Consider the following 19,615-nt stretch of genomic DNA (forward strand, 5'->3'; position numbering starts at 1 on the left):
AGAGGCACTCCTGTGCACCTTGCGCCCGGATTAGGCACTGGGTGCAGGCACACTTCTCATTATCTATCTAGGCTCTAGGACGTCTGGTTGCCTCCTAGTGTTGGATACTAAGCAGTGGGTGGGGACGAGGAGTGGCAGCAGAGTTTGCCTGACAGGATGTCCCACTTGCCTATTAGTGTTGGATACTAAGTGGCGGGGTTGGTGGCGGTGGAGTTTGCATGACGGGGTCCCCACTTGCCCCCAGTCTGGAACCCGCAGCACGTCCTATCCCCTCATTTGCTATAAGGAAGCAGGGCATCCCAGCCTCCTTACAGTGAGCATGTTAAACGTGCAGAAAGAGAAGTGTAGAAACATTAAAAGGAGGTGGCAAGAGCATGGGGAGCAGCTGGGTGTGTGATTTCTAATCTCTTTTTAATGAGAGCCACTTAAAACTGCAGGCTCTAAACAGGTGTGGGCATTTGCTGTGGGTGGGTTATTGGTGTGAAAATATCCTATACTGACTATTGCAGCCACACTTTTGTCGGTGCCATGGTAATTGGGATGGTTTGGCATATCTTATGCTCTGGAACTAATCCGTATTGCTTATGTAAAAAATATTTAATTCAGTTTAGATACTGCTTTTCATTAAAATAATCTCAAAGCAGCTTACAATATAAAATACAAAATTAAAGTACAAAAGTTCATATAATATAAATATCAAAATCTCTAAAATTTTAATTACCCATAAAAACAGAAATAACACATAAAACACAAAGCAGCAGCAATAAAAAATTACTTTCATTCAAAAGCCAATTGGCTCTCCTACTGACCAACAGTACCTCTGTCTTGTCTGGATTCAATCTCTGTTTACTAGCTCACATCCAGCCCATCACAGCCTCCAAGCCCTGATTCAGATCATCTACTGCCTCCCTAGGATCAGATGATAAGGAAAGATAGAGCTGAGTGTCATCTGCATATTGCTGACAACTCAGTCCATGTCCCCACCCCCCAGCGGTTTCATGTAGATGTTGAACAGCATGAGGGATATTGACTGGTTAACAATCTGTTGCTTTCTGCATTTTGCATGTGGTTACCTTTTATCAGGGACCATCTGAGCAGTTCCAATGAACCACTTCTTGTAGGCACAAATGAAATTGGGTACCTTGTGGCCTGCGTATAAGTTTGAGTAAAATTATGCAGGATCTTGCCTAGGAATATATCCTAAGATCTATTTTTGCTCTCTTTGAAACATGTAGATGATGCCTAACTGGATAAAATGTTTTAAACTAGCTTAAGCCATACAGAGCATCTGCGTGCTAGTACTTGATTGCTCCCCTCACCCCCTGCCACAGCCACCTCAGAGATCTCTTCACCCTCAATTGAGCCGCACTCCTGCTGCTGCTTCTCCATCCCGTTGCTTCCATCCCCCTTACCCCAGTTGGTCACTCCTCCATCCCCTTCACCCCTCTTCGTCATGGCTGCAGCGTTGCTGGTGCCTTTTGGCCAAGGTGCAGCCCCCTATCCCCAGCGACCTCCCCACCCTCACTGGAGACCTGCTCCTGCTCCTCTCCACATCTGCCACAGGCTTCTCCTCCCTGTCTGCATATGCAATCCCCATTGCTCAATCATCATGGTGCTTCCGCTCTCACAGGCTCCTTCTCCCTATTTACATATGGGATCCCCACTGCCCAAGCAAGTGCTTCTGCTTGCAAACTCTTGCAAGAGCTGCCACACACAGGATTAGCCACGGGTATGCCTTAGAGAATTTTAGATAGATAGATAGTTGGTTGTATTAAAATCTATACTTCAGGTAAAATATATGATTAACTTGTTTCAGGGAATTTAGGGTAGTGCACATGGTCCATCCTCCCCCCCCCCCATTTTATGCTTACTACAACAGCTTTGTAAGGATGGGTTGGGTTGAGAGGGTGTGTGATTGGCCTAATATCAGAGAGTTTCATTGCTGAGTTGGGACTTGAGACTGGGCCTCTCTAGTCCCTGGCTGACACTCTAACCACAACACTATGCTGCTTGTGACAAGCTGTTAGCTTAAAACAGGAACAAGTGGTTTATATTCGCTTTGCAGAAGTATGAAAGGTCTTGTAGTAGGATTGTCACCCAATTAAGAAATCTTAGTTGATCATATGAATTGATCAACTGATTGGATCAATTTTACTTGTGCCTGCCCACTTAGTAAGATCCTTTATGGAGACACTTCCTCTTTGTTCCACCAACTTCTAAATTGCATTTGGCTGGAACATGAAAGTGCACTTTTTCAGTAATCCTGCTCCAGCTTTGGAACTCTACTAAGGGAAGCCCACCATGCTTCCTTTCAGTGGTCTTCTGCCACCTCTTCTCTTTAGACTGACCTTTGTCTTACAGTCTTCCTGCTGTGTTAAAACTTAATGTTATTGGACTACTGGTTTCAGGCTGATGAAGGAAACTTGGCTCTCTGACTTTTCCCTCTGCTGCTGCCATGTAGAAACTACCATAGGTTAAATAAGGTATGCATGTGATCAAAAAAGTTCTGTATAGTCAGAAGATGGAAGAACATAAATGTCAGGAAATGCATGCAAAGTACTTATTTGTTGACATCATGGAGAATCAGCCCATCTGATTAGATTAGAAAGTTATATTTTTGCCTCTGTCTTTTTCCAGGGTCAGGATGAAGAAGCTGTTGTAGATACAGGCAAAATCAGTTCTACTATCAACACAAACTTTGAGAAAGAGGAACTAGAAAGTAAGTATTTCCCCCCAGTTTCATTAGCAATCATGATGCAGGACTGACAAATCCCAGGTGCCAGGGAGGCATTGCACCTAGATTAGGATTTTCAGAAGCATTTATTAAATAAAGTCTTTGTTTGTCACAGGCAGCCCAATTTCTTTAAGTATAACTTGTAAAGGGGATAAAGAGGCCCATTTATCCTCTCCCTCTAGAATGTCCACCACTAAGCCAGATAACTTTAAGTCTCCATTGTCTGGCTTCTGAATTTTTGGCCTGGCTCCTAGATTTTTTTTAAAAACCCATCATGGCCTGTTATAAGTACAAAGATACTTGTGCAGATGTACTGTATAAGCACAATATTTGAGTCCAGTCTTGGGTTTCTTATGCTAATTCTTTTTGATGTATGCTGTCTTGTAGCTTACATCTCTTTAAGCTTTGATTTATTAAAGCATTGAAGACCAGGTTATACACATTTACTGTGTAACTCAGAACTTCTGGAGTGGATAAAGTTTTCAAATACTTTATAGATTAATATGGAGGAAGTGGTGAAAACCTGTATAAAGGGAAGCCCTTCCATAGAGCGGGTGCCTGGTGACATTAGCCATTCTTGTTGAACTATATTCTGGCTATGTTAAGGAAGAATAAAACCGGAATAAAATGTAGACAGACTTGATACCAGCTCATTGTGTATCTCTTCTTAGATCCTAATTGTACATTTCCCTGTGTGATGTTGCTGTTCTGTGGTTGCTCTCTTTTCTCCAAAACCCACCTCATATTTTCCCTATGTACTTAGGGCAGATCTTATGATGACATTATGTAGTATGCTAGGAGTGCTAGTATAGCCATGCAATATGCCTTAACTGTGCAAGCAGAAGTGTCAGACATTACTGCAAATCATGTAGGAGTAGCCATGCCATACCATATAAATAGCCATTAGATTTCTCCTTGATGTTTCAGCTGTGTCAGTGACAGGAAAGGATCTCTACAATTGTGCTCCAAACCCCAGGATGGACTCTTTAGTCTACTTTCCTTAAGGAAAGATTGTCTGTATCAACTTCGCAATGCCTGGACTGATTTGGACCAAATTTGGGACAATGCCTCATTGAGGTATTGAGGACAATACCTCAATGGCATTGTTTGTGCTGTCATCCACTCCAACTCAAGATGGTGGATGTGTGAACATCTGAAACGGAAGTAGGCTAACTTGTGAAGATGACAATTTTCAATTAAGATTATAGTGAAAGGAAAGCAGGCCGATTAGGTTTTTATCAGAACTTCTTGTTTGTTCCTGCTCTTCTGAAACTTTCCCTTACATATAATATAGGGAGAAGTGTTTACTTAATTGTATATCGGCCTGATCCTCACTTGCCCCCAATTTTTTCCCCTTCAACATTCTCTAGGTCCAGAAAGCTGCTGATCATAGGTCCTTCTCAGGTCCTTATTTTGAGTCTTTTTAAAAGGCTCTCCATTTACAAACTAATATAGTTTCTGTGTACCTGGGGAATACTCTGAGTATGCCAATCCACTACTTTAAGAGTGGCCATGTTTTGTTTCCAAACTGATAAGCACTCAACCACTCAAGTTGGTATTAAAGAGGATTATGGTTATTTATGAAAGGTATATCTTTATAAAATCTTAAATAGTAAAATCTCTGTATTCAAATTCTGTTGCTTCAAATTCTATTGCTGATGATTTGTATATTGCCATCCATGTACTGGCATTGTAAAAAGAAAGGACTGGTCATGCCCTGAGGGGTCTGCAATGTAGATGTTGACACAGAAGAAGGGGAAGAAAAAGGCAGTGAGAGGAGACATTGTGCAGGTGTCCTAGAAGTTAGTTCCAGGCATAAGAGTCAGCAAGGAAGAAGAGGCTGAAACATTAGAGGGCGCAAGATAATTCTGGATTATTCATGTTACAGAGCTGGAGGAGTGAAGATCACATGAACCGGGAGGGGTTAATATCAAGGGGACAGGTGGAGGGATTGATGAGGACAAGAGAGTAGCTAGTTCATCAAGTGAGGCATGGAGGGGGAAAGGGGTTGAGGAGGGATAGAGGATGCAAGAGCAGAAAGAATGGCTTCCATTTTGGGGTTGAAGGCAAAACTCTAGGCAGAGAGAGAGTGGGGGAGGGGAAGAGTAGGTATCGGACCAAGGCATCAAAGACTGAAGAGAAGCACTGAGGATTCCTAGAGCTGGTGTGGATTCCAGGGGAGAAGTGCATTAGGTTGGTCAGGTGGATGGCAGATGCAGACAGAGTGGAGTACTGAATATAGCTGACCATTTCCTTTGAAGATGAACTAAGGCATTCAGCTGCACAAGAGCATGAATGAAGATACCAGTGGAAGGCGTCAGTCAGGGCTAGGGATGAAAAATGGGTAAATAGAAGGCAGAAACTGCAGAAGGATGTAGAAATGAGAAAAGCAAGGAGGAGAAAGCTCTGGAGAAAATTTTGGACTACAGGTCATGGAAGGATCAAGAAGTCAGATGTGGGTAAGGTGGACTTTGTGCAGTGCTGAAGGAGAGAAAGTGGTGATCAGTCATAAGGAAGTCCATAGACAGGTTATATGATAAATGGTTCTTCATGAGGATGAGATGAAGAATGCCCAAGGCAGTGTGTCTGTTCTAGGCTGGAGAAAGCTAGATTGAAGAGCCAGAAAGCAGCTGAGTCTGAGGGATTGACCACATAAATATCAAAATCACCAAGGAGCAAAGGCATGAGTGTTACTGAAAAGGAGGAAAAGTGAACCACCATGAAAAGCTGAAATGAAGCTTTGGAGATAGCCTGGAGGGCAACACAGAGATGCAGAGGGATGCAGACTTCTTCAGAATGAAGTGGGGTGAACAAGGGCTGGATCCCAAAAGTGGAAGACCAGTATTGCCACGACAGTTTGAGTGAGTTGAATGAGACACTGCCAAAGGAGAGGGCTACAGTGGTGGCAGGGTGGGGGTGGGAAGTTTCACAGAGGGCAAGTAACTGAAGGGATTGAAAGAATAAAAGATCATGGATGGTGGTTGCTTCCTAGATAAGGGAGCAACAATTCTTCGACATGGTCTCTGACTTTTACACCAATGGGCTATGCGGCCTAGAGGGTCCTGCCAACTTCCTGCTGAGACTCAGGGATATTTTGCTTGTGGCCAGGAAACAGTCTACACAGAAAGCATATAACCATAAGTGGACTCACTTCTGTTCCTTTGCTTCTCTGCATGGGTTTGATGTGTTTAACCTATCTGTGCAGGATGTTTGTACATATTTGTTCTCCCTCAAAGCGTCTGGTCTGAAGCTCTCGATTCTTAAGGTCCATTTGGCTGCCATTGTGGCACATTCCCCGACAACCCGGGTTTCATGGTTTAAAGACCCATTAATTAAAAGTTTCCTCACGAGTTTGTCCCACGTTTTTCCAGATGACCCTTTTATGTCACCGGCCTGAGACCTGTCTGTGGTTTGGGCCAGATTGCTACGGCCCCCGCTTGAGCATTTGGCCTCGATTGACCCTCGTCTCCTGACCTGGAAGGTTGCCTTTCTGGTGGCCATCACCTCCGCTAGGAGGGTGAGTGAATTGCGGGCCTTGAGGGTTGATCCGTCATATCTTAAGTTCAATAACGACAAGGTGGTATTCAGGCCAGGTGTCTGATTCCTTCCAAAGGTGGTCTCCATGTTTCATCGTTACTCACCACTCACTTTGCCTATGTTTCCCCAGAACCCTTCCTCTAATGCAGAGCGCAGGTTACATTGTTTCTGCTCAATCCATGTCTAGGTGGATAGTTTTGACGATTGAACTTTGCTATAAATTGGCTCATAAGTAGTTGCCTGCGACTGTTAAAGTGCATTCGGTTAGATCCGTGGCAACCTTTGCTGCCTTTGACTGCGTGGTCCCCTTGGGCGCTATCTGTCAGGCAGATACTTGGGTTTTGCCCCACTCATTTATCCGTCATTATGCTATTGATGCCAGGGCACGAAAAGATGCTGTGTTTGGCAGGAGTGTCCTGCAGTCTATTTTCAGTTGATGTACTTGTTTCTGAAATAAATCCTTCTGTTAGTTTACATATTATTTCCATTTATTCCCTCCTCTTTGGGTGCTAGCTTGTTAGGCACCCACTGGTGTAAAAGACAAAGATCACATCAAAGAACTACAGGTTGCTTACCTGTAACTTTGGTTTTTCTAGTGGTCATCTGTTTTTTTACACACCCTCCCGTCCTCCCTGCTGGGTCTACTGAAGCTGGACTACATGACTGAAGGGATGAGGAGTGGCGCAGCCACGTATAGTAGCTGGGGGCGGGGTTTCCGCTCAAAGCAGGAGAATTGAGCTTGTTAGGTTTCAATGAGGTCTCTGGGCAGGCACATAGCCCATTGGTGTAAAAGGATAGATGACCACTAGAAGAATCAAAGTTACAGGTGAGCAACCTGTAGTTCCATTGGGACAGAATGGGAGATGGGCAACAAATAGGAATTACAGTGAGTTCATGGAGGGAAGTGGGGAGGCACCATAATGCTGGAAGAAACTACCAAAATGCTCAGGAGAGGGCAGTAAGACTTGAAAAGCTGAGCAGGTAACCAATCATCAGAAGAGCTGTGCCTTGGTCACCAGACAGGCAATGTCCCTTAACACTGCCTTCGACAGAGAGCATGTAGATAAAATGGAAGCTGAGGCTGGGATCAGCATGAGGAATCTTATAATAGAGAGTCTCTTGTATTCAGAAGCCACCGAATGGTGCAGCGGGGAAGCAACCTGCCTAGAGAGCAGGAGGCTGTTGGGTCGAATCCCCACTGGTGTGTTTCCCAGAATATGGGGAACTCCTATATCGGGCATTAGTGATATAGGAAGGTGCTGAAAGGCATCATCTCACACTGCACAGGAGAAGGCGATGGTAAACCATTCCTGTATTCTGCCAAGAAAACCACATGGCTCTGTGGTCGCCAGGAGTTGACACTGACTCGACGGCACAATCTTTCAATTGCATTCATAAGAATCTTCTTCGTGTCTTCTTAACTTGTTTATGTTGCATGCAGTAGTAACTAAAATGAGTAATAAGCAGTAAAGCTAGTGAATATTTTCAGTTTATATGTTGCCTTTCTATAATACAATACTCAAGTGTTCATAATTATAAACCAATACAATGTACTAAAATACAATACAGTACTAAAGATTAAAATACAACACAGTACTAAAGATTAAAATGGCAGTTTAAAACTATAAAAGAAACCTGGTTTAAAACATGCTGGCATTAGCGATACTGCCCTTTCACCTTATTCAGAATCTCCCGTTCAAATTTTTGTCACTGAAGCACAAGATTGCTATATTGCAGTTGTTGACATTTTTTTTTAATTTGGGAGCCAGCTCCAAAATGTAGGAACCGGCCAGTAGACCCTTGACAAAATGATTGTGCTTAGTGATGGCCATTATGCGGGGGAGGGTAAGCAGGCTTCTCTTTACCCCCCTTTACAAGTTGCACACTTAAAACAGAAACAGGGCTGCTGGGGAAAAATAAAGATTTTATTAAATAACTCTGCCTCTGAATACCCTAGACTAGGCACCATGGCTTGGCACATGGGATGTGTCAAGTCCTGCCATATTGTATAAACTGAGTAATAGTGCAGTGAGAATCTTTAAAGAAATTTTAAAATGACACCATTAATGACCTTTACTACTAAATACCATTTGTGGATTTTGTCAGTTAAGCTTGGATAAAGTCATGTCTGATCAAACCACATGGCTGTCTCCAGAGCTGTGTATACTAAATTTAGTATCTCGCATTCTATTAATGCGGTTGAGTATTGGTTTAAGTTAATTCTGTGTCAAGCTTTGTTTGGGATTAGTATGGTACAACTATTGTGCGAAAGGGGTTTCTGAAGGTCACTGAATAATTCTTTTGGACTGGTAAATTAAACAATACATCAGAAGATAGGTGAATCGACTACCACTGAATGCTGGGTATTTACAACTTGGGATTTGTTTAACATGTGGAAACATAATATCTCATGGAATGGCTGACTTCAGTAATTTCACACATGCACAAAAGGTCCCTCTCATGTTGCATGCACAGCAAATTCCATTGTGGAAGGCTTTCTACTCATTTTCAGTCTCTCCTCCCCTTGGTTCTGTGTGAGCACCTTCCTTTTCAATTGTCACTTTCTCTTTTGAGTGCTGGTTGTGTATATGCTTGCTTCCCGATGTTAGAACATGGAACTTGTACTGCAACTGAATAACTTTAGTTTGTCCTAGAAACCAAGTTTGATGGTATACTGCTGGTCTTGTAGCTGGAGATGAGGCTTTTTAGCAGACTTTCGGAGCTAGATGGCTTTTACATATTTATAGTATTTTTATATCTCTCTATATAAAATCTCAGGGTGGTTTACAACTTAACCAAACTACGACCTAAAATCATGTGTAAACACTTTAAAATTACCATAAATAAAACTTTAAAACATCATAAACTAAAAGCCTGATAAAACAGGTATGTGATGTACTTTTCTGCACATTTCCATTTTGTAAGCTTTGCTGGAAGTCCTGAATGGTCTTGAACTTCAGGAACATCCTATTGAGCTATTTCAGTCTTGGTTTGTATCAGCTTGTTAATAGTTAGCCACTGGCCATAGCAGCACACATGGTCTTGGCAAGTTCACTAAACTAGGCAATACATGGAGTTCAGTGTTGTTTTGCTCTCTTCCCCTGCTTGCTCTCCAGGCTGCCTCTGAGTGGGAGCAGGGTGAAGAGAGACTTCTTAATGTAATCTTGCTTACCAAGCTACAGTTTTCCCATGGGTAGAAAAGCAGTTGGAAGGATGCAGTTCTGAGCAGAGAAATGAGAGGAATGGCAAAGCCCCCCCACCCTCCATCAGCTATACTTTCACTTGTCATTGAAGTCTACAAAGCATGCTTCAATTTCTTAAATGCCTCAAATTGGGAGAAAGACATGGAGCTCCATTCACTTGTAGTTTGTCCCTGTATAATATATAAAGTTACACTTCTTGGAAATAAAAATGCCTTACTGCCCTATCTAGAATAATAAAATCATGGTACATTGTAAGATAATGTAGAGATTAGTTTGGGAGTGTGTGTCTAATGTGAGCTGTTAGGCTACAACTCGTATCATCCCCAGCTGCAATGGTGAATGGCCAGGGATGATGGGAGTTGTAATCCAGTAGCAGCTTGTGATCCTCAGTTTGGCTACTCCTGGATTAGAATATAGTTGTCTGTTTTTAAAAATGAATATCCTGGACTTGAAACAAATCCTTGGTCTTAAATAGGGAAATCGAAAGAAATGTGATTCTCCTTGCTACCACAACTCATTTCAGTTTCTGAGCAGATTAGTTAACTTGGAATTCAGCAGTTTGTGCACAAACTGCTCAGCTACAATTGAAATCTGACTTCTTAACCAGCAAATGTAATCCTCTTTGAGTTGGTGCAGCACCCTTTGAGTTTGTAAGTGCTGCCCACGGAAAGGGGTTTGGATTCAAGTGGTGTGAGAAGAGGATGATCCATTTAGACCAAATCAATAGCATGTATGTTGTTGCTCCCCTGAAGTTCTTGTGAACAATTTAGGGGATGGTTTTGTCCCTTACTACTCCATTTCTTTTTGGGCAATTGCTATGCATTGTACAGTACAGCAAGAACTCTAACTCAGCATTGCAAGACAGGCTAGCATGTTATGCCACTGGGTTTTTCTGAATGAGGAACTTGTTTAACCAAGTATCTTTGGAAAGCCTAACATACTGCATAACTTTTTCTTGTTAAGGTCACAGAGCTGTGTATATTGGTGTGCATGTTCCCTTTGGAAAGCAGGGTCGACGGCGTCATAGGCACCGTGGACATAAACATCATAGACGAAGAAAAGAAAAGGAAACTGATAGAGAAGATGGGCGAGAATCTCCATCTTATGGTAAGAATTTTATTGCTCTTACATAATTTTATCTTATTAAAAACTAACAACGTAAAACCCAGTTTTTTGTGTCACTGGGCTGGTTTGGCTCAAATCCCCCTGCTGTAATCTTTAGTTGATGCATCTAAAAATATATTGTGCTTGCTCTTTAGCTAGAGTTGAAAATATGGCAGAAGTTTGTGTGTTCCATTTAAACTACTGTTTTCCAGGCTTGAAGCAGGGGTGTCACTGGTCAAAGTAGCACTGCATTTCATACAAGGATCCCTTAACTCCTGATGTGTCAAAGGACTTTTAAGATCTGGATTGAGAACCATAAGTATGGGGTTCTGTGCCTGTGCAGGGACCATGTGGTAGCCATGCCGCAGCTTGTTGAGGCATCCAAGCCCTGCCCCCATGCCAACAGCATGCTATTTAAATGCGGGCTGGATGCCATGTTCCTCAGTTCTTTTCTGACTGCCATCGCATTTGGACCTCGGTCTGCCACTCCTATCTTTGGATAAGTTCCTCTGTGAGTTGATCAGATTTCTTCCTAAAAAAAGAAGAAAAAGGGATGGATATTTAGTGTATGACCCATTTTCTGGCTGACAAACTACGTTTGTCATTGAGATCCTCTCCCTCGACATCAAAGACAGCCAAGCCTTCGACGTCGATGGCTGGTGCATATCGCGCACAAGAAACTGTCTCGACACCAAGAACCTTGAAGTCGGCAAAACGCCATGTTACCGAGGCTCCCTCAACACCTCAGAGAAAATGACTGTTGATCTGATGCAACAGTGTACTCTATCACCTTTGGCAATCCAGCATCGTCCCTTGACACCGTTTCCATCTTTGACATCGAAACCCTCTCTCGACGTCATGCCTTTGGAATCAGCAGTGGTTCAACGTCTACAAGCCATTTGTCCGTCGACACACTTGCACTCAATATTGAGGGCCTGTTCTTTATCTCTGGCACCGACACCAGTCTCATCTTCTGCACCATCGATGCTGACGGTTCGACAGACTGTCCCTCCAACATCGACTCTGCATACTCCCGTGATTTCGATGTCAACACAAGTGTCTCCTCGGTGCCAGCTGTCGTTAACAACCTTTGATGTGGATGAGGACGAGTCAGAGACGAATACCAATGCTGCCCTCGACCCATCCACAGCACAGGGTCTATTTTCCATACTGGACGCTTTCTCGAGCTCTCCATCCACTTCAACCTTTAAGGGTTTCCTTCCCACAGATGTTGAAACCAGAACCACCTCTGCTCCACCACCACCTCTGCCATCCACCCTGTCTGCTGAACACCTATGTGACCCTACGGCTTGGCACACTTGTGGTTTTACGCATGTGGCCCCCTTGACCACCGCCATAGCGGTAACTATTATGGGCACCTGCTCTCTGAGTGCTCCGTATGGCTATGAACCAACAAGCTCCTGGAGACTTTATACTCCGATTACGTCTTCCCTATTGGTATCCACCTTGGCTCAAATGACCTCCCAAGGCCAGGCAATTTCCTCTGTTTCCAAGGCCTCACAAACCCACCCTCTGCTGATTGCACAACAAACCACGCAAACTACTTCTCTTTCCTTTCGCTCTATCAGCACTCAGACAGGAGCCCTGCCTCCTCCAGAACACACCACCATGGAAACTTAAACATGTGTTCCCTCTTCACCAACTGCATCAGCCTCTGAACACTATGGTTCCTCCGACTTTGAATTGGACCCAGAGGATGTGAACAGCTTGGTGGATCCCCCCACTGATGTGCCTCCACCTAACTATGTCTCTCCACACAAAGAGATGAAAGCTTACCATAAACATATATGTGCCATGGCAGAGGCACTAGGTTTGGACCTACGGTCAGAGTTGTCTACAGTAGACTACCCAGTTTACAAATTTATGGCTGAAGCACAATCTACTCAACCTGTGGCCTTACCCATGTTTCTGGTCATCACCAGGGCAGCAAAGTGTGCCTGGGAAGTACTCCACACATCCACTCCCATGTCTAAAAGACTGGAGAGCCTGTGCCGCATCCAGGAGAAGGACAATATTTACCTATTGAAGCATCCAGCTCCTCATTCTCTTGTAGTTGACTGTGCTGCTTCCTCCAAATCCGGAAGGCACCACACAGCTCCACCTGAAAAGGGAGGAAATTGGACTTGTTAGGGAGGAAAATTTACTCCACCTCGTGCCTGTCAATTAAGGTTGCGAACTATTCAGCCTGTATGGCCAAATATAAACATGGCGCCTGGGAATCTCTTCAGGGTGACCTAGATACCCTATCCCCTGAAGACCTTAAGAAAAAGTTCCAACAGACGCTTGAAAAATCTGCTGACCTGATTAGGCAACAGTTAAGCATTGCAAAACACTTTGCAGAATCAGAGTCCCGCTCTCTAACTGCTGCTGTGACCCTCCACAGGCATGCATGGCTAAAAATCTACCAACCTCAGACCTATATGAAAGAAAAGATCAAGGGTGTGGCCTTTGATGGCAATGGACTTTTCAGCGAATCCACAGATACTGCAATGGAACAACTCAAAAAGTCAAAATTCACGGCTAAGGCATTTACTTCCCCAGCATGAACCTTGCATCAAAGTGTGAAGTACCGTACTTACTTCAACAAGCAACAACCTTCCTTCAGGCAACAAGATCACTGCGATTATAGGAAGCAGTACCGCCCTTATAATAAACACCCTTATCAAGGCAAAGCCAAGGCATCTCTGTCACACTGTATCAAGCAACTGGACTCTCAGAAGCGCCTTTGAGGGTCGGGGCCGCCCACTGGCACTACTCTTCTCCCCATTCCCGCCTGCGGAAGCCTTAACATCTAGACAAGCAAAATCCACCAACATACCGCCATTGCCATGCAGTTCCATCAAGCTGGCAAGCCATGCTCCTGCATAGCACCACGTAACATCAGACCGCTGGGTCATGAAGATTATATCCTCAGGATAAACCATAGAGTTCAGAACGACCCCTTACTTTACGGGAGTGAAGTTCACTCCGCTGTCCATAGCCTTACAGGATAAAGTGGAAGAACTGTTGAAGGGTGCAATCACCCTGGTGCCGTGAGTGCACAGGTGGGAGGGGTTCTATTCCCGCTACTTTCAGATCCCAAAACAGAATGGGGGCATCCACCCCATTATGGACCTCTGCCACCTCAACAAGCTGCTCAGTGTCAGGAAGTTCCAGATGATGGCATTGCAACAGTTACTTCTACTTCTCCCTGGAGAGAAGTGGCTTGCTTCGCTGGATCTAAAAGATGCCTACTTCCACATCAGCATCAGAGAGCAACACAGGAAATACCTATGTTTTACCATAGGCCACCATGTGTACGAATACATCTTGCCCTACACACTTCCCACCACCCCGCAGGTCTTTACCAAATGCATGGCAGTCATGATTGCCCATCTGAGATTCCGGGGCATTACCATTTACCCTTAATTAGATGACTGGCTTCTGATCTCCAAAAACAGAAGACTTACCTTTGCAGACCCAATATGTGTCCCATCTGGAACTGGTGCATGTGACCACGTACATAGGAGCTGTGTTGGACACGATAATCCAAAGAGCATACTTACCAGAAGACAGATACAATTGCATCTGGGATCTGGTACAGCTCTTCCAACAACATCTTCTACAGTCAGCTCAATTAATCCAATACCTCCTCGGCCTGATGGCTTCCTGCAATGCGGTGACACATTATGCACGACTAAAGATGTGAAAACTGCAACTATGGTTTCTGTCAGTTTTCCATCCCAACAGTTTTCCGTCTCAATGGAAATGTCTAGAACTGCCACCAAAAATTCTATGATCACTATCATGGTGGTCAGACCGCAGAAATCTCCTGGATTGAATCCCATTCCAGACACCATCTCCATCAATTTGGCTAACAACGAATGCATCCCTGTTGGGCTGGGGCACCCATTGCAGAGCTCACCAAATTCAAGGGAAATGGTCCCCACACCAGGCCCAGTTGCATATCAGCTTCCAGGAATTGCTAGCTGTCTTCCAGGCACCTTGCCTCTGATACAAAACAGGATTGTCCTGGTACAACTGGACAATACAACAGCCCAAGCCTACATCAAACGCCAGAGAGGGACTGTGTCTCGAAGCTTGTGTGCCCTAAGTGTGCAACTGTGGCACTGGTGTATCCGGCATCATGTCTCTCCAGTAGCAATCCACATCAAGGTCCTGGAGAATGTCCAGGCAGACGACCTCAGTCGAGTATTTCTACAGGACCGTCAGCATGAATGGGAGCTCAAGATGGAGTACATAGTTCCCCTCTTCGACTGCTGGATGGAACCATCCATAGATCTATTCATAACCTCCTCGAACATGAAGTGCACCCGCTTCTCCTTGAGAGCGGGACACAACTACAATCCCCAGGGTATGCTTTCCAGCTGGATTGGTCCCAGGAAACACCCTACATGTTCCCTCCTCAAGCAGTAATCAGCTGAGTGGTGGCTCGTTTCCTGACCACACCAACCTCTTGCATTCTCGTGACACTATGGTGGCCCAGACAACCATGGTTTCCACAGCTTCTCTAACTGTCAGAGAATCGTTATCACCATCTTCCTTGAATTCTGGACCTCCTGTCCCAAGATGATGGACACGTCCTCCACCTGGACATCCCCACTCTGTCTGGCCGCTTGGCATATTGGGTTCTAAACCGCATTCTGCCCAACCAAAATAAAGCCTCTACCAGGCGAAACTACTTGGGAAAGTGGCTCAGATTCAAAGGCTATGCTAGATCCCATTGTTTCCTACTAAGGTGAGCATCTGTCTGGGATGTACTCCTTTATCTGACTACACTGAAGACTCAAGGTTTGGCCAGTGTCTCTTTGAAAGTACATTTAGCTGCCCTCTCATCAAAACATCCAGGATGTTGATGGCAAAACTCTATTCTCACATCCAGAAAGTAAAGCCTTCCTGAAAGGACTCTCGAATCTATGCCTGTCTATTTGGGCCCCAGTGGAACCCTGGAGCAGTGGAACGCTGGAGCATGAGAATAGATGCTCCATATACGAGATTCTATCGAGGTAAAGTCCTGATGCGCCTATACTCCAACGTTTTGCCAAAAGTGGTCTCCAACTTACACCTGAATCAGTACATCATCTTGCCAACATTCTTCATAGACCTCACGTCCTCTCTAGAACATTCCATGCACTCTCTGGATGTGTGCAGAGCGCTCCTGTTCTATCTGACATGGACTAAGGACTTCAGATCTTCCAACCACCTCTTTGTACCCTACAAGGGCACGGCCAAGGGCTCCTGCATTTCAAGATGAAGATTATTGAACTGGTTGGTCGAACTCATCTTGTTCACCTACAAATTGCAAGGCAAGATCCCTCCAGAAGCTATCAAACCCATTCCACTCAGGTATATGCTTCTTCGGCTGCACACCTCAGGGGTATCTTTTACAGACATCTGCAAAGCAGCTACGTGGCCAGAGTTACCCTTTATAAAGCACTACGCCATAGACGTGTGCTTTGCTGCCGAGGCTAACTTCAGGAGAAGAGTTCTTAAAAGGGTGTTACAATAATCACTACTGCACCCTCCTCCATTGGGAGCTCGCTAAACACCCATACTTATGGATCTTGATCCAGATAAACAGGTTGCTCATCTGTAACTGATGATCTGGAAGAGATCCATCAACATCCATAAGACCCTCCTGAACCACCACTCTGCAGTAGTGCTCTATGTGCATATTTGTGTGTGCAGGCCATTGCCTTTTCCGTCAACATTGATGAACTCACCTCTGTACCTGGATGGTCGTCCTCCACGGTGGTTGTCCAAGAACTGAGGAACATGGCGTCCAGCCTGCCTTTAAATAGCACACTGTCAGTGTGGGGGCTGGGCTTGGACAAGCTGCAGCATGGTTACCACATGGTCCTTGCACAGGCACAGAACCCCATACATATGGATAGATCTCTTCCAGATCATCAGTTACAGGTGAGCAACCTGTTTATTTTCTTAACACATCTAAATGATTGCATCTGGTCATTTTGCTAATATTAGTTTCTGAGACTGTTTGAGAGCTTGGCCACAGCTGGCCTTCAGTCTAACCATCCGCTGCCACCAAAATAAGACAGTTAGCTAGTGTCTACTCTGTCACTGAACCCTCTCTTTTAGGAACAATATCAAAACTCAGTTGTGTAGTAAACAAAATGAGCAGGTCGGTGTGAGGTGGGACTAAAATAACAGACACCGGTAGAATATTGTAAAAACAAGAAAAGGTTTACTGTCATAAAAGGCTTCAAGAAATATTACAAGAACAAATTCTGAAAAGTTCAGTTGGCAAGAGTAGAGAGTACAGAATAGAAAAGCCAGAACCTTATGTCTCTTCCTGGAGACAACCAATCACAACACATTGTAACTTTCCCTCCAAAACTCTGCAGCAGACAACTTTTACCTCAGACTTGGTTGTTAGTGGTCGCTACCTTTTTAACCCCTGCAGAGCCTGGAGGGGACTCAGAACAAACTAAACAAACCATAAAACATAATGGGAAGGAGGCATTCCTTCACATCCCGTTACCTCTTTTGGAGTGTGGTGTTAGTATGGAACCCTTGAAAGTGTGGGATTACAGAGCCCTTTTCATGGCTACCAGGTTGATATTTGTGTTAGTTGTGAGATATGCATGGATGTGGTGATAGGTGATGAACTAAGTAGTTTAGAGAAGAATAAAGGGGAAATTGCTCAAAATAAGTTGGGTGTAATGTGAAAAAGGACAGGGAGCTTGCTGTGTCATGGGAAAGAGTTAGTATGAGTTCTGTAAGAAGGTGCCCCATACTTTAAGGCTAAACAGTTTGAGAACTGTGCTTTGACTAGGTCTTCCATGCTCCATCTACCACCTGCATGGGCTAGTGGCAGCAGCAAAAGCTGAGGATTAGTGTTAACAGCAATATTTAAGAAGAATTTGGTAACATGCTCTACCTCGGCAGGCAACAACTAAAATTGGCACCATTAGCAAAAGAGAACTAATAGAGGAGCCAGCCAAATTGGGTTTCCATGGTTATGACTTTGTAGGGTCGCATTTTGTAGGGTAGTATCTTGGACTGGACATCGGGTCTCATGCCCCCATGGTGTGAACATTGAGCCAGCAAATGTCCTCATATTTTGGAGCTAAGTTGGAGCCTATAACTATCCCTGTGAATGAAAGGGTTTCTTGCTTTAACTAAATTTGCTTGCTTTTAAAAGTTGTTTGAAAAGGGGATAAAGCTTAGGAATGGCCAGTGAGGGCAGGTGGCGCCTGGGTGGGTGGAGCGCATGGTGAGAGGCACCTTTATAAGTAAATGAGAAGGTGCTGCTTACCAGCGTGGTACCGCTCCTGGGAGCTGCAGCGGCACTCCCCTCAACACGGCTTCTGGCACTCACTCACCTGGCTTCCATGTGGAAAACGGTCAGTATACAAACTAGTTTTTCAGGGAAATTAGAACTGTTTTTGAGCGGAAGAGTAACTAGGTGAACTGGCATGCATGAGGGGAGGAGGAAGAGTGAGTGTGAGCCCAAGGCTTTTTCATATGGCATCAGATAATGGTTTGGTTTGTTGCATGTGAAGCTGCCTTTTACATATGGCCTAGGCCCACATAAAGTTTATATAAGTACCAGGTTGAAAAAGCGAACCTTGAGTTTCTGTCTGTTACCCATTTCTCTCTTGTAAATCAGGGCTTACCTGCATGAGTAAGCCCTGCTCACAGGATCTGTCTACTCTTGTTTCTCTTGTGGTTTTTTGGTGGTGGACAGACCTCATGCATAGAGCCTCTGTGTGGCCTTATGCAGTTTGAGTATGGACCTGCAACAAAATGCTGCAGTATATCCGTGGGGTGCATGTGTTACCTCATATCTGCCCCTCACTTTCATTAATTTTTAAAAATTTTTTAATGTAATGTGCTGAAAATCAAGCCTTTCTCACATACCAGTTTGTGGTTTGTTCCAGCCTATTTGCATCCTGGTTGTTAGAGGAGCCTTTTGATTATTTTTCCTTTAACCCCCCTTCTGGTAATCTGCCTCCCTAGCATAAGTAGAAGTAGTCTTGTGATTGGCAGTGCAGTGGCATGTATAAGAATTTGACCATTTGAAGGTTTTAACTCAAACTATATATCTCAACTTTAATTTCCATCAAGACACACCATCCCAGAGGGTGCAGTTTATCCTGGGTACTGAGGATGACAATGAAGAACACATTCCCCATGATCTGTTCACTGAAATGGATGAACTCTGCTTTAGAGAAGGGGAAGAATATGAATGGAAAGAAACTGCCAGGTAATCTTATAGACAATACTCGAATAGTAATACCAGTTATCATGCTGAATAGACATATCTCACTTCATAGAGCATTGTAGTGTCAGCAGGTGAGGCTGTTGACAAAATTAGGGTCTGTCTTCAAAAGAAAGACCTTAAATGATGCAGGGTGTCATAGAAAGGTATGAGCAAAGGTGTGGTTCTGGGAAGTAGCAGCAAATGAGCTAGCATACATTAAGTGGGCACTAGATTTTAAATGGCAATATATAAGAAGAGACTGATTGCTAATTGAATATATCTTATGAGTAAGTATCTGTGTTTCAGATGGCTGAAATTTGAAGAAGATGTTGAAGATGGCGGTGACCGGTGGAGCAAACCTTATGTGGCTACCCTATCTCTCCATAGCCTGTTTGAACTGAGGAGCTGTATTTTAAATGGAACAGTCATGTTGGACATGAGAGCCAATACATTGGATGAAATAGCAGGTTAACAGCAAATCTTGCTTAATATTTTTTAATCTTTGCAAATGTAATCGTAAAGCTATCCACCTGCCCTGTCTGCTACAGCTGTAATACAGAGGGAAAACAAACACGCAAGCAAAGCCCCAAACCCTGAATAAAAGCTAATGCTGGCATGTAGTGAAATTTTACACAAAACCTACAAGAGCTGGTCTTTAATAATTTTACCAGAGTAGATAAAGGGATGGATCTAGCATTGAGGCTTATAACGGGGCTTTTGGTCCTTGCTTTGTGTCTGCTGTATGCAGATTTGTGTTCTGGGATTAACTGTAAGCAAGAACATCCCTCT

The 19,615-nt window shown here is 44.1% G+C and overlaps 1 protein-coding gene across 13 annotated transcripts in view; it reads left to right on the forward strand.

The window, feature by feature from the left end:
* Positions 1 to 19,615, forward strand: part of SLC4A7 (solute carrier family 4 member 7) — a 134,059-nt gene that overhangs the window by 49,364 nt on the left and 65,080 nt on the right. For 12 of the 13 annotated variants that reach the window (XM_053263322.1, XM_053263327.1, XM_053263325.1 and 9 more), the window contains exons 2-5: positions 2,638 to 2,719; positions 10,438 to 10,581; positions 18,691 to 18,829; positions 19,133 to 19,293. In XM_053263322.1, the coding sequence (XP_053119297.1) occupies positions 2,638 to 2,719; positions 10,438 to 10,581; positions 18,691 to 18,829; positions 19,133 to 19,293 (526 nt within the window). Of the gene's footprint in view, positions 1 to 2,637; positions 2,720 to 10,437; positions 10,582 to 17,017; positions 17,967 to 18,690; positions 18,830 to 19,132; positions 19,294 to 19,615 lie in introns of those variants that run through there. The other variant, XM_053263331.1, reaches the window with a different exon arrangement.

Source organism: Hemicordylus capensis, chromosome 6, assembly GCF_027244095.1.
Source record: "Hemicordylus capensis ecotype Gifberg chromosome 6, rHemCap1.1.pri, whole genome shotgun sequence".
Lineage (NCBI taxonomy): Eukaryota > Metazoa > Chordata > Lepidosauria > Squamata > Cordylidae > Hemicordylus > Hemicordylus capensis.